The 13,936-nt window shown below is 38.6% G+C and overlaps 1 protein-coding gene across 7 annotated transcripts in view; it reads right to left on the bottom strand.

Moving 5' to 3' along the window:
• The window catches only part of KYAT3 (kynurenine aminotransferase 3), a 55,258-nt gene that overhangs the window by 21,651 nt on the left and 19,671 nt on the right, over positions 1-13,936 (bottom strand). For all 7 annotated transcript variants that reach the window (XM_046645417.1, XM_046645416.1, XM_046645414.1 and 4 more), the window contains 6 exons: positions 11,068-11,126; positions 10,327-10,471; positions 7,158-7,307; positions 3,142-3,228; positions 2,217-2,342; positions 1,993-2,113 (listed from right to left, as the gene is read on the bottom strand). In XM_046645417.1, the coding sequence (XP_046501373.1) occupies positions 1,993-2,113; positions 2,217-2,342; positions 3,142-3,228; positions 7,158-7,307; positions 10,327-10,471; positions 11,068-11,123 (685 nt within the window). In that variant the 5' untranslated portion in view covers positions 11,124-11,126. The remainder of the gene's footprint in view (positions 1-1,992; positions 2,114-2,216; positions 2,343-3,141; positions 3,229-7,157; positions 7,308-10,326; positions 10,472-11,067; positions 11,127-13,936) is intronic.

The raw sequence follows: 13,936 nt of genomic DNA on the forward strand, positions 1-13,936 counted from the left end.
CTCCTCTCTCCACACTTCTGTCTCTGGTTAAGGGCCTCATTACTGCTGAGTGGCCAGGCCAGAGATCCCAGAATCATACTTGCTTGTTCCCTTCCCACCTTCAAACGCTATACTCTGTGCCCTATCAAACACAGTGGCCTTTGTTATAGTTTCTACTTGCAAACAGCCCCCATGTATCATGTCCACTGCCAGGACATCTGACTTGCTTAAGATCCTCACCAGTAGCTGGCTCTGACCTTTATAAAACAAACCCAATCATGTAACCAATTCCTCTGCCTTGTCAAACTTCTGCAGTAGTACTCAAAGTATGCTCATTGGTATTCTGGTGATCAAATTAATGCACAGAACTTTTTTTAAAAAAATCAATTTTAAGTTTTCTTCCACAAAATCTTCTTAAGCCACAAAATTTTCTTAAGCATTTAAGGTAAGTGCTACCACTTATCTAATACTGAATGCTGCCAAGAGGGAAACAAATGAGCATTTAGTAAGTGAATATTAATGGCAAAATCAGAAACACTCAGATGTGTTTATTTCAATAGCTCTTGGTTACAGATAAATATGCACAGAATTGTGATCTTCTCCTACTTATTGGATTTCTGTTAGGAAAAACTGCTTCTAGTTTCAGAATGGAATGCAATCTATGAGTATTTCATGATGTGAACATGATGGCTTCAAGGTGCTCTACCACTAAAATAAGTTTCAGAACCACTACCCTCCTCGACAAAGTTTAGACTCCTCATTCTCCTATCCAAAATCCTTCAGAATCACTCTACTTTTCCACCTCATCTGTGCCAGTTACTACAACACATCTTAGAGACCACTTACCTTTCTTAAGTGTATCTTGGTCTTTCATGCCTCCTTGCCTCAGAACATGCTGGTTTATCTGATAGGAATTTTCTTTCTATTTCTCTGTCTACCTAATTCCATCTTTTGCCCACTTGTTTGTTGACCTCCTCAAGCATTTGCTTTCTCCTGTGTCTCTACAACAATATCTAATGTACCATTGGGGTAATTATGATATGCGCAACAACTATTTACACATAAGTGCACTAACTTTTTTATTTATTGGTTCCTACCACAGTGATTTTACTTATCCTTCCCTTATCCTTTTCATACTTCCTAGTCATTCATGCAACAATTACTTTCTGATTGTCTACCACGTACAGGATCCCAGTCTTGGAACTGGGGATTCAGAAGAGACCAAAACAAACAAAAATCCCTACCTTCTTGCAGGTTAGCAATAAAGTATGTCGATCTTGATGTTTGCTATAGAAGAAAAAACAAAACAAAACAGAACAGAAAAAGGACAAAGCAAAAGCTGGAAGGAGAGGTGTAATTATCTTAAATGCTGTGGTCATAAAAACTGACCTCTGAATAAAGACCTGAGAAAGGTGAGAGACTGAGCCATGTGGATGTCTTGGGAAAAAGCGTTTCCAGGCAGGGAAGGGCAAATGCAAAGGCCCAAGGTTGTAGCCCAGTTTATAATCCTATAGTTGAGTGAAACATGGATTAATCCAGAAGACACCATGGCATTTATGAGATGGCCTGGTAGTAATGGTGAAATCTCAGGCAAGAGCCAAGCAGCAATAGCCTACTGTCCCTATAATCTTTCCCTGTTGACTTGCCATTTTGTCAACTTATTCAGCAGAGAGAGTCCAGCTGAGGAACAAGTAAGTCCCCTGTGTCCTATGTACCAAATAATAGCTGGTTTCTTGATAAAATCCCAAGGATATAGGCAAAAGTACTACTTCTCTGGTTTCATAGCTTTGTAGTGTGATCCAGAATCTCTTCCCCTAAGTTTGTACTATTTGTCCTTTAATGCGTTCATTAATCCACTCAGGCGTCATTTATTCAAATCCCATTTTTAAGTGCTCATATAGACAGATACCCATTACAAAGACTACTTTAAAGCTGTTCTGGGATCCTTTCCAATCAGTTGTTCAACACATGCCGAACACATTTCGATTTGTGACTCTATGTAATAATCAGTACCTATTTTTAAATGCTTATTTCCAGCATATACAAGCCATTCATAAACCTCATCACTGATGCAGAGCGTGTCATATTTGATGCAAAGGTCAGCGATTACTTGGAGCTCCTCTCTGGTATACACCTATACATATTAAAGGAAACAAAAGAGCAGAGCCAATTATGATTCAACATGTGGGAAAATGATGAGTGAGAAGGCTGTGTAAAGACATCAAAGACTCACTTACCTTGCCTAAGGGGTTATGTGGAGTATTTAGTATAATGGCTTTGGTTTTGGAGTTAAATTTACTTGCCAATTCTTGAGGATCTAATGTCCAGTCAGAACTAGACCATTTTCTCCCATCAACAGGTTTCTAAGTATGAAGAATGAAGATGTGATTTAATTCAATTAATTCATGTTTGCTGTCTTACAAATAAATAACCTAATAAGGAAAAAAAATTAGAGAAAAACATAGCAAAGGTAACTTAATAAATGACTAACAAAGAAAACAAACAGAAATTACTAAGCTTTAGCTCTTCCTTCGGTGCCAAAGAGCACTTGAGTCTCATGCTCACACCTGTTAAATGGAAACATGAACTCCATCAACAGTAACAGCTGTTAAAGGGCCTATGTTCCTTCAAAGGAGCCACCGATAACTATGGTTAACATGTCTGATACTGTAAGGCTAATAGAAGATTCTGTGATTCACCTTAGTGTATTACTTATTTTGATAAGATTTTTAAAAAGACAATGGTAGTAAACTTTATCATATTCCTCAAGATAATAGCAGAATAAAAAAAAAATCACTTCATTCAGAATTCAACAAGCATTTACTGAGCACCCAGCATATACCCTGCACTGTTTGTCACTGGGAAGCAGTGCTGTAAAAGTGAGTCAGAAATGGTCTCTGACCTGGCGGTGCTCACTGTCAGTGGGGGAGACATATAACCACAAAAGATGTTATATACAGTGTGGATGCTGACATAACAGACACATGGCGAACGAAGACCAAGTAACAAAAGTTGTCTTCTTAAAGTTGTTGATGACCTTCAGTCACAGTAAAGATATACAGTAAATCCCAAAATGTAATCAAAGTAGAAACTTCATTGGTGACAAAGCAATTGGTAATTTCAAAACTTCTTAAAGCACGTGAGTCATATTGGCAAACTTACAGATCTCAGAGGAACAAAAACAGGAGTTGCTCCAGCCATTCTCACCATGGGCTCATAGCAGTCATAGAAAGGCACTATTATTATGACCTGAAAGAAAACCAAATATGAACATAACATACCAATCATTAATTCATTTAACAAACATCAGGGGGCTGGCTCTGTGGCTGAGTGGTTAAGTTTGCGTGCTCCGCTTCGGCAGCCTGGGGTTCGCCAGTTCAGATCTTGGGTGCAGACCTAGCATCACTCATTGAGCCATGCTGTGGGGGCATCCCACATGGAAGAACTAGAATGACCTACAACTAGGATATATAACTATGTAGCAGGGCTTTGGGGAGAAAAAAAGGAAAAAAAAAAAAAGAGAAAGATTGGTAACAGACGTTAGCTCAGGGCCAATTTTCCTCACCAAAAAGCATACCTTAAAAAGAAAAAGAAAAACGAAACCCAAATATCATGTACCTACTATGTGCAAGGCACTATATTACATACTGAGATGCAGCAGTAAAAAAAGCAGGTTTTGCTTTCAAGGAGCTGACATCCAAGTGGTAGAGACCTTGAAGATAAACTTGTCCACGGAGAGTTACTGGAGTCCTTGGTCTCTTAGGGAGATCTATGGATGGGCTTGAGTGGAGACCCTTGAAATTGTATGCGAAATTTTATATGTGCATAGGTAGATTTTTCTGGAGAAAGGGGCGATAGCTCTCATCACATTTTCAAAGGGATGTTCCAGTCAAAAACGTTAAGATTTTCTTTAAATTTCAAATTAGAAAATAAAATATCACATAGCAGCAGAAGCAAGACTATAAGCAAAGAGAACACTGCAATGCTCTCTGTTATGGAGTACTAATTTATAAGTATTATCCTGAGAGTAAAGATGTTTCTCTTCTTAAAATCATCCTGAGGGGCCAGCCTGGTGGCGCAGTGGTTAAGTTCACACGTTCTGCTTTGGTGGCCTGGGGTTTGCTGGTTCGGATCCCAGGTGTGGACATGGCACCGCTTGGCAAAAGCCATACTGTGGTAGGCATCCCACATATAAAGTAGAGGAAGATGGGCATGGATGTTAGCTCAGGGCCAGTCTTCCTTAGCAAAAAGAGGAGGATTGGAGGCAGATGTTAGTTCAGGGCTAATCTTCCTCAAAAAAAAAAAAAAAAAAAAGTCCTGAGACAAAGAATGGATGCTGGGAGACCAGTTGGGATGCTATTGTTATTGTCAAATACCCACAGTTTCCCTCCAGGTGACTTAGCACCGCATTCTGTCTTTTTTCCTAGTCCCTTGAGATGTACTCCTTGTCCCTTTGCCCCTGTGTGCTCTCTCTCAATCACTTCTGACCTGTTGGGTCAGTGAGCCAATCTAACCAGCCCAGTCAGTATCCCACCTGCAGTCCACAGCCTGGATCCAGCATCCCGGACTTTTTGCTTTTCTATAACGAGAGCCTGAGCACATAATTTGCAACTATCAGAGACATTCAATTTTTCTATCTTTTTAAAACCTAGCAATATGTCAGAAAATTTCTAATTATTGTAGTTTTAATATTTATTATTTTAATGGCTGAGAGGCTACTGAATTCTAGAATAATTTTATCATTTGCTTGCATAAATAACAATGCTATGTTCATTTGTGAGTATGTGTTGTTTCTCCATTTTTAAACAGTTTGCTGAATAAATTGACATGATTGCTATTACTAGATTAAAGGGTATAAACATATTTTTGGTACTCTATTTATATAGTCAAACTGCTTCTGAAAAACCTGCCAACAATTTATATTTTCACAAGTCAACACTAAGTTGTCTCATTTAACTTTTTTTTCCCCTTTTTCTCCCAAAGCCCCCTGGTACATAGTTGTGTATTTTTAGTCGTGGGTCCTTTTAGTTGTGGCACGTGGGATGCAGCCTCAGCATGGCTTGACAAGCGGTGACATGTCTGCACCTAGGATTCCAACTGGCGAAACCCCGGTTTCTGCTTCTGCGGAAGCAGAGCGTGTGAACTCAACCACTTGGCCACGGGGCCAGCCCTTCATTTAACTTTTTGTTAGTTAAATTAATGAAACCTAATTATTGTTTTAAATTTGTACTTTTTACTGTTTGTATTTCTTATGATGTGAAATACTTGTTCAAGGCCTTTCTCACTGGAGTCACATGAGGCCCTTCCATTCTAAAGCCCCTTTGTTTGTACTAGTCATTCAAGGCACGTAGAGTACCTACTATACAACGTGCTGTTAGGTGTTAGGTACCGTGGAGGACAAAGAAATGAACCAGGAACGGATCTTTCTGTCAAGTGGACTGTAAGTTCTTAATTAGTCTGTAACACTCTAGGGACTAAGATGACCTCTCTTTGCAACCCTGGTGAGAAACACACTGCCTGATATGAAGTGAGAGCTCAATAAAGGAAAATAAATTGGGGAGGCAGGGAGGTAAAATTGACAGCTTATACTTGGCATTCTTTGCTGTAATTTCTTTATTTTTATAATGGGAATAATTCCCCTTTCTTTCTGAAGAGTATTTATTGTGTACTCAATATTTTAGATGCTGGCAGTACAGCAATAAATTAGTTCTCCTGGAACTTACATTCTACTGAGAGAGATAATAAAGAAAACAAGGAAGTAAATGAGATAATTTCAGATAGCAATAAATGTTATAAAGAAAATAAAATAGGTCAGTATGATAGAAAGTGCCATGTATGTGGTTTCCAAATATTAGATAAGGTGATGAGGGAAGAACGACTAGAGAAAAGAAGGCCAAGGGCTGAGCCTTGGGGTCTCTGACAGAGAGCAGAGGGGGAGGACGCAACAAAGGATTAACACCCAAAGGATGAGAGAAGACTTTCAACTACTTTATAGGATTAGAGGAGAGGATCTATATGACAGTAGAAGTGTACTTCCTTAAAACGTTTCCTTAAGTAGCTCATTGTCTGACAGAGTAGAGGGAACTAGAGACGTAAAAGAATAACGTAACACAGAGCAATGGGGTATCTGTTATAAAAGAGGTATAGGTAAAATGCACGAGCAGTCAAAGAAAGGAATTCACAAAATAGACAAATATTCATTCCTCAGCCCCAGTGTAAGCAATGCCTCTCTGGAGCTGTCCAGACCTACATTAGCAGAGTGGTTCGCTGCTTTCCTTTGCCACCACCATAACTTATACACTCTCCCCTGTTGACCATTGCCCCACATTCCTATTCATCTGTTTACAAGTCTGTCTCCTCTACTAGGCAGGGAACTCCCTCCAGGTAGAAACTGTCTTTTAAAAATCTTCTCTCCCACAGGACCTAGCACCTAGGAGATCCTCAGTAATTTCTGAACAAATGAAAGAGGTCAGGAAGTAGTGAAGCAGGGATACTGGAATGACAGTGGGGAAGTAGGGGCAGAGCTGAAGGAGCTCCGTGTCAAAGCGGGTCACAGTACTAAACAGCAGAAATCACTCAACCTTCTTGTTACACATCCCCCACGTGGTGCTGCCAACAGTACTGGGCACAAAAAGACGCTGACCAAATACTTATGAATGCGTTCAGATGAAAGGTTATTCTAGCAGTGCAAACTAAAGATACATTTTCCCCATCATTGCTAGCCCTTCCACTTGCCCTTATCTAAATAAGCTATAAAAATAAGAACGAACTACACGCAACAAAATGGATAACTCCCACAGATATAATGATAAACGAAAGAAGACAGACTCGAGTACATACTGTATGATTCTATTTATATCCAGTTAAAGAGCAGGCAAATGAACCTACGGTGACAGGAGACAAAAGAGTGGTTACTTCTGGGAGGGTAGGCTAGGAAGGGGCAAAATGGAGCCTTCTGGGGTGCTGGAAATGCACTGTATCTTCACCTGGTGTGTGGTTACATGGATACACACATGTAAAAACTTATCAAGCCGTACACTTAAGATTTGTGAATTTTATTGCATATGCATTCTACTTCAAAAGTAATCCAAAATAAAAAAGAGCATAAAACAAGTAAAAGATTCAGACAGGACAAATGATAATGATTAATACAGGTAACATGATGTTAAAATACTTACTTCATCTCCCTCATCAATTAATCCGTGTATGGCATTAAAAAGAGATCCATATGCTCCTACTGTCACAAGGATTTCTTTATCTGGATTGATTTGATTTTGATAAAGTTTTTCATAAAGGCAGGACAGAGCTTTCACAAGTGATGGATGACCCTGTTGAATAAAAAAGAAAAAAAACCTTGAATTTGATTATGGGACCTCCTTCTTAAGGTAATTTGGCTCTAAAATGTAAGAATTGTTAAAGTTTGGGTTTTATAATTATCCAAAGAAAACTTGTATTTTTAAAAGGCAGTAAATTAAAAGATTTTTTTTCCTGCCTTTAGAGGGTTCCTCCCTGGATGGTCATGAAGACTTCCTAATGATTAAAAACTTCCTATTAACGACTGGTTTTGGAAGAAAACATTTTAAGGTATTTGCTTTGAATAAAAATTGATTTCAATACCAAATATATTGTTGACAGTATATTTTTTTTTGTTTTTTTTTGAAGGTTTTATATATTTTTTTTATTAAGGTTATGAAAGTTAACATCCTTGTGAAATTACAGTTGTACATCATTATTAGTCATGTTGTAGGTATACCACTTCACCCGTAGTGCCCTCCCCCCACCCCCCTTTCCCCTGGCCACCACCGATCAGTTCTCTTTGTTGACAGTATATTTTTTGATAGTAACTAAATCACATTTGATTATTTTTTGACAGTAATTAAATCATATTGAATAGTTGGATTTTTTCCCCAGTTAAAATAAGCCAAAAACCCTTCATTAACTGCATATTCCCTGAATTGGTTCCTCCAGTTGCTGAAGGGAAGGTTATGGCAACCAATGGACTATGGAGAGAGGACAAAAACAAATGCACCAAAGAAACGCACGTTAGCGTTGGCGTGGTAGTACATGGTAGGAGGGAGTGGAACGTTATTCACACTGACAGCCAAGAGAGCAGCAGTTACCTAGAACTTTCACCAGAGGAACAAGAGCTTGTAAAGTCACAAGGTCTGAGACGTGTGGGGAGTCTCAGGACTCCTTGATTAGCTTCCTCAATTCTTCTCTTCTGTGTTCTCTGCCCTTCCCTCCTTCTCTTTCTTTTCCTTCCTTTTCCTCTCCCTGTCTTATTTGCTATCAAAGTCATTATTTCTTCTGTCCAGCATGTATTTCTTCTGTTTGCTTTTGAGGAACCACTCTGATTTTCTGTCAGTTGTGAGCGAGAGTCCAAGTGCAGGTCACGTGCCTTTGTTTGGAAAGCACATTGGGCTCTGGAGGAATAAAGCGGGTTAGGATGCAGAAGAGTGAGGCTGGGTGGACACACCCCAGGTTTGTGAGGTCAAAGAGCCTTCGGTTCCTTCAAACTTGTCCATCCCAGTTGAGGTGAAGAAAAAGAGGCACGTTGTGTCAAAGATGCATGTATTTGTCACTTTTTTATTCCTTTCAGAACATTGGCTAGTATGTCCCAGACACTCACCCAGATAAAATCAACAAAAACAAAGCTATAGCACATTTTTCATATTTTGAAATTAGAAGATACTATAATATTAAAGAAACTGGGTACAATCAATTATTGAGGAGGTGAAAGAATACAGCCAGCAAACTGAAAAATATCAGCAAAAGGAAAAGACCACTTAAATTCAAGCTCAAAAAATATATACGAATCGTGGAAAAAGCAAGAGAAGGTTGTCACCACTCCTAGAAATCCAAAATTGCCTTTGAATTTCGTTTTCACACCAGGTCTAACAAATTCCAGCATAGGGTAATCTGAAAGCAACTATCAACATTATACATCTTTCCTTAGAATAAGGGTCTGTGTTTGTAAAATTTTTTAATTACAAAAATAATTCATGCTTCATATAATACGTAAAACTAGGCAAAGATTTGTAAAGAAAAATTATGATCTCTCCTCAACATCACTTCCTTCCCATTCCCCTGGGTGACCAGTGTCCACAGCCTGGTGACAGTGCAACACCACTCCCCGTGCTGATACCAACATAAAAACACATACATACTCACATACATTTACAAAAACTGGAACACACGGAAATGAACGGGCATGGTTACGTTTGAATAGAATTTTATACAGTATCAGGGGTGGGTCAGCTTTGGCCCAGAGGCCCCAGCTTGCCAAACTCTGCTATAGATCAGTTTAGGGGAAAATGACATACTAACATTAGTCTCCCAATCACGAACCTTGTCTATCACTCCATTTACTTAGGTATTGTTCAATTCCTCTCAGCAATGTTTTGTAGTTTTCAGTGTACAGATCCTGTATATATTTAAAAAATTCAGTTCTAAATATTTCATGTTTTTGGATGCTATTGTAAATGGTATTCTAAAAAATTTTACTTTTTAGCATGTATATAAAAATATAATTGATTTTTGAATACTCGCTTGTGTCCTGCAACCTTGCTCAATTCACTAAGTTGGTGTAGTTTTTTTGTAGAATCTAGGAAATTTCTGGATATCCTAGGCATTTCATCATAGAAGGATGGGGGTTGGGCTGAGGTGGAGAGAAAGAAAGTACAGTCCTCCCTCAGTATCTGAGGGAGATTGGTTCCAGGACCTTTCCGGGATACCAAAATCCTCACGTGATCAAGTCCCTAATATAAAATGGGGTAGTATTTGCATATAACCTACACATATCCTCCCCTATAGTTTAAATCATCTCTAGATTACTTATAATATCCATACAGTGCAAATGCTATGGAAATAGTTGTTATACTGTATTGTTTAGGGAATAATCACAAGAAAAAAAAGTCTGTACACGTTCAGTACAGACACAGCCAGCATAGGCCTTTCCATCTGTGGATGGCTGACTCTGCGGATGCAGAAGTGTGGATATGGAGGGCCAACTGTAACCAGTTGGAAATAGAGGAGAATAATTAAGAGGCAAGTGCTGAGGCTGCATAAGTGTTAATGGGAGAGAAAACACACGATTCCAGAGAATATTCTCCCTCCCTTGTGTCCATAGGACCCCACCCTAGAACAACAGCCAAGACGAAGACAGGACAGTGGAGGGGCTAGAAGTAGAGGATGGCTTAACCTGGGAGAAAAGGGCAAGTTCCACTGGTTATCAGGTTGGATCAGCTGGTCCCAGAAGGTCAATTACATAGGAGTGACAGCAGTACATTCACATACAGCACAATATAAAATACAAGCTTATGGCCCACATGGTCCTCATATACTTACAAAGCCCCGGGTGTACTGATTCAGGCTATCCGTTGTTGCAATCTTTGACAATTCTTCCTTTATGTACATAGGAAGGGATATATCTGGAAGGCCTTGGCCAAGATTCACAACAGAGGGGTCTGCAGCCAACTTGGTAAACTCAATCCTATGATAAAAAAAATACTAATATTAATAAGTACTACAATTACAAAATTAGCTTTTTAGACCTCATAGTCTTAGTACGAAACTGAAAAATAAGACCTAGTTGGGTCTTACAGATGAAAAAAAATGAGTTTTCAACAAAAATGTTACCATCTACAAAATGACTTTACCTAATAAAATGATGGCTGAACTAAAGCACTTAATGTTTCTTACAAATCTCAATTCCATGATGCCCATATTATAATCATAGATTTTTTTCCTCAACCATATGGGTTGTTAGGTTCTCTTATCAACCATTAGAGAGTAGAGCCGATCAGAAGAGTTCACAGATTAGAAGGTAAGTTCCATGAGGGCATCAACCAAATTCGTCCTTTTCTCTGCATATTTCCAGTGCCTAGCACAGGGCTCAACACATTTGCTAAAGGAATAAATCAGTGTGTAGATTTTTAACTTCCTTCCATTTCCATTTAACGGATGAATTAAACTAAGCGCCTTTATTTATAGACTGTAGAAAAGGCTAAAAATTCCCAACTAAGGATATAAAAAATGTGTAGGAAGAAAACCTCACCAAATTATTATTGCTTATCCTAAGGTACTCACCACACATTACTATCAAGGCCTTCTATTCGTTTTGCATTTTTGAATTTCGAAGACATTTTCTGAAAGACATAAATATTGAAAGGGCCTATAAATCTCTTTAATCAAAATACAAAAATGCCAGAAAACCTTGGGTAATGCTTCCCTTTCCTTATTGTCACCATGGAAAAAGCAGTACCATAGAGGCAAATTCCAGACTCCAGTACAAAATTCTGTAGAAGAATTCATCTCCCACCGACTGCCCTAAGGAGGCTTTTTCTTACAAACTTTAGACGTTTATCTTCTCACATAAGAACAAAAATGTCATCCCAGACTAAAAAATAAATCAGTGTAAAGGCCTCAAAGGCACTAGAGAAAACAATAATGATACTAAAAAAATGTCAGTTTGAAAAAAATATCTTGAATTGTGCTCTGAAGATCACTTTAGGTAAGATGCTGAACAGTTCACAAGTGAATCCCTTGGATGCCATACAGGAAGCACTCAACAAATGGTTTTAAAACTACTCAATAAGGGGTTCCAAATAATAATACAGCTAACATTAATGAGTACTGAGAATGTACCAGGCACTGTTCTAAGTGTTTACATAACCCACTTAATGTTCACGCCACCCTCTGCAGTGGTTCTATTTTAGCCATAATTTCCATCTGAGGAAAGTGAGGGACAGAGAGGATAAGATAGCATGATGTTACAGATCTGCCCAAGTTTACAAAGTAGTAACATTTAAACCCAATAGATTCAACTCAGGATTTGAACCCAGGCAGTCTGACTCCAGAACACATACTCAGAACTATTTCCATATAGCCCTTCTAAAAAATATTATTGAAAGGCTGCCTCTTAAATAAGTATGTTAGACATTTAGATCAGGTCTAATTATATCAAGCAAGCCAGGGCTGTGGTAGAAAAGCATTAAAAGTTAAAATTATGGTACAGTATACAATTTTTTAGTTCTTTAGAATCCAAAATAAAGTTCATACTATTTTTCAAAAGCATTGAATTCGCTTCAAGTTCATTGTTAACAAGCTGCTGGAAATAAAGAAAATGATCGGCAGCATTTTTGTAAAGATTTCCTAATAGAATATTAAAGTCATTTTAATTTAATCTGGGAGGAAGATAATGACAATGGCTACAAAATAGACCATTGTTCTCATTCTATTACCCATAATGGAATCAAGAAAAACACCATTTTGCTCTCATATTTTTAATCTTTAAAACTCCAGTAAAGTGAATCACATTCAAATTCCCCAGAGGTGAATGTGCTTCCAGAACAGCATTAGGATTAATGCCCACCTGAACACTATGCTATTCCAGAGACCACAATTATAAAACTGAAAAGTCCCAGAATGACAGACAGAAAAAAGATATTTTACCAATTGTTCCTTTGCCATCTCTAGAAAAACGTTAAAAACTTAATGATTCATTCATATGTGACTACAAACACAAAGAACAGATTCATATACAAAAAGGTGAGCACAGTCTGCAGTCAAGAATTTAGACATCCAATCCAAGTTTACTTAAAGTACTTAGATAATTGAGGTCACAATGCATTTTCAGATGTAATTTTAAAATTTGTGTCTAGAAGAGCCTCTTCTCTCGGTACTCTCCCTGCCTCTGCTCCCTCCCAACACTGTGCCTCAAACATTCTACTATTCCCAATACTCCATGCTCCCTCTCATTTCTGTAGCTTCACACGTGATCATTCCTCTACCTTAGTGGTCTTTCTTTACCCATGTTTCTCAACCTCTTTTTCATCACTGCCCCCCAAGGAGACATTGTAGACTTTTTCCCTAATCATCCCCCATTAAATATTACAGGATAAAATTTTGTCAGATAAAATTGAGCTCTACATAGTCACAGAACATTGTAAAGTTAAGGTTCATTTCACCTGCCAAGCACAATTTTCTTCCCCTTGGGGGCAACACCGCCCCTGTTGACAATGCATGTTCTCTACTCAACCTAATCCCTGGTCCCCACCACCCTGTCCCAGGCCTTGGCTAACCCCTAGTCCACCTGCCACCTGCAGTTCTCAAGTTAGCCCTATTTCCTCCAGAAAGCCTTCTCTGATTCCCCATGACAGAGTTCGATGCTCCTCCTTCCTATGTGCTCCTATTACATGGAATACTTTCCAGTATTTACTACACATCATTGTAATTTCTCTGTTTGTCTGTATCCTCCCTTAGACCATAAGCTCTATGAGGACTTTGTCTAGTTTGTTCACTGATCTGTGTCTCTAGTAATCGGGTTTCTCCACAGAAACAGAACCAACAGGATGTGTATGTGTATATATAATATTTATATATTATATATAATAAAATGTATTCATATATATACACACACTGATATATTTTAAGGAATTGGCTCCTGCGATTTACACGGGCTGGCATTTCAAGATCTGCAGAGCTGTCCAGTAGGCTGGAGACCCAAGGAAGAGCTGATGCTGCAGCTTGAGTCTGAAGGCAGTCTGGAAGCAGAATTCCCTCTTCCTGGGGGAACCTCAGTCTCTTAAGGCCTTCAACTGATTGGATCAGGCCTACCCACATTACGGAGGGTAATTTGCTTAAAGTCTACTGATTTAAACGTTAATCTCATCTGAAAAATACCTTCACAGAGACATCTAAACTGGTGTTTGACCAAGTATCTGGGTATCATGGCCTAGCCAAGTTGACACATAAAATTAACCATTGCAGAGTAACACAGAGTATTACGTCTAGCACATGGCAAGTTTTCAACAAACATCTGATGAGTAAGTGAAAAAACCACACACATTAGGAATGAAGTTATGGCGTTAATTAGCTTAAGTTATGTGAGGTACTTATTGTTTCAGTCAGCTTGAGTTACTTTATACTTCAACAGCAAATGACCCTAAAATATTGG

Source organism: Equus quagga, chromosome 18 (genome assembly GCF_021613505.1).
Source record: "Equus quagga isolate Etosha38 chromosome 18, UCLA_HA_Equagga_1.0, whole genome shotgun sequence".
In the NCBI taxonomy this organism is placed as follows: Eukaryota; Metazoa; Chordata; class Mammalia; order Perissodactyla; family Equidae; genus Equus; species Equus quagga.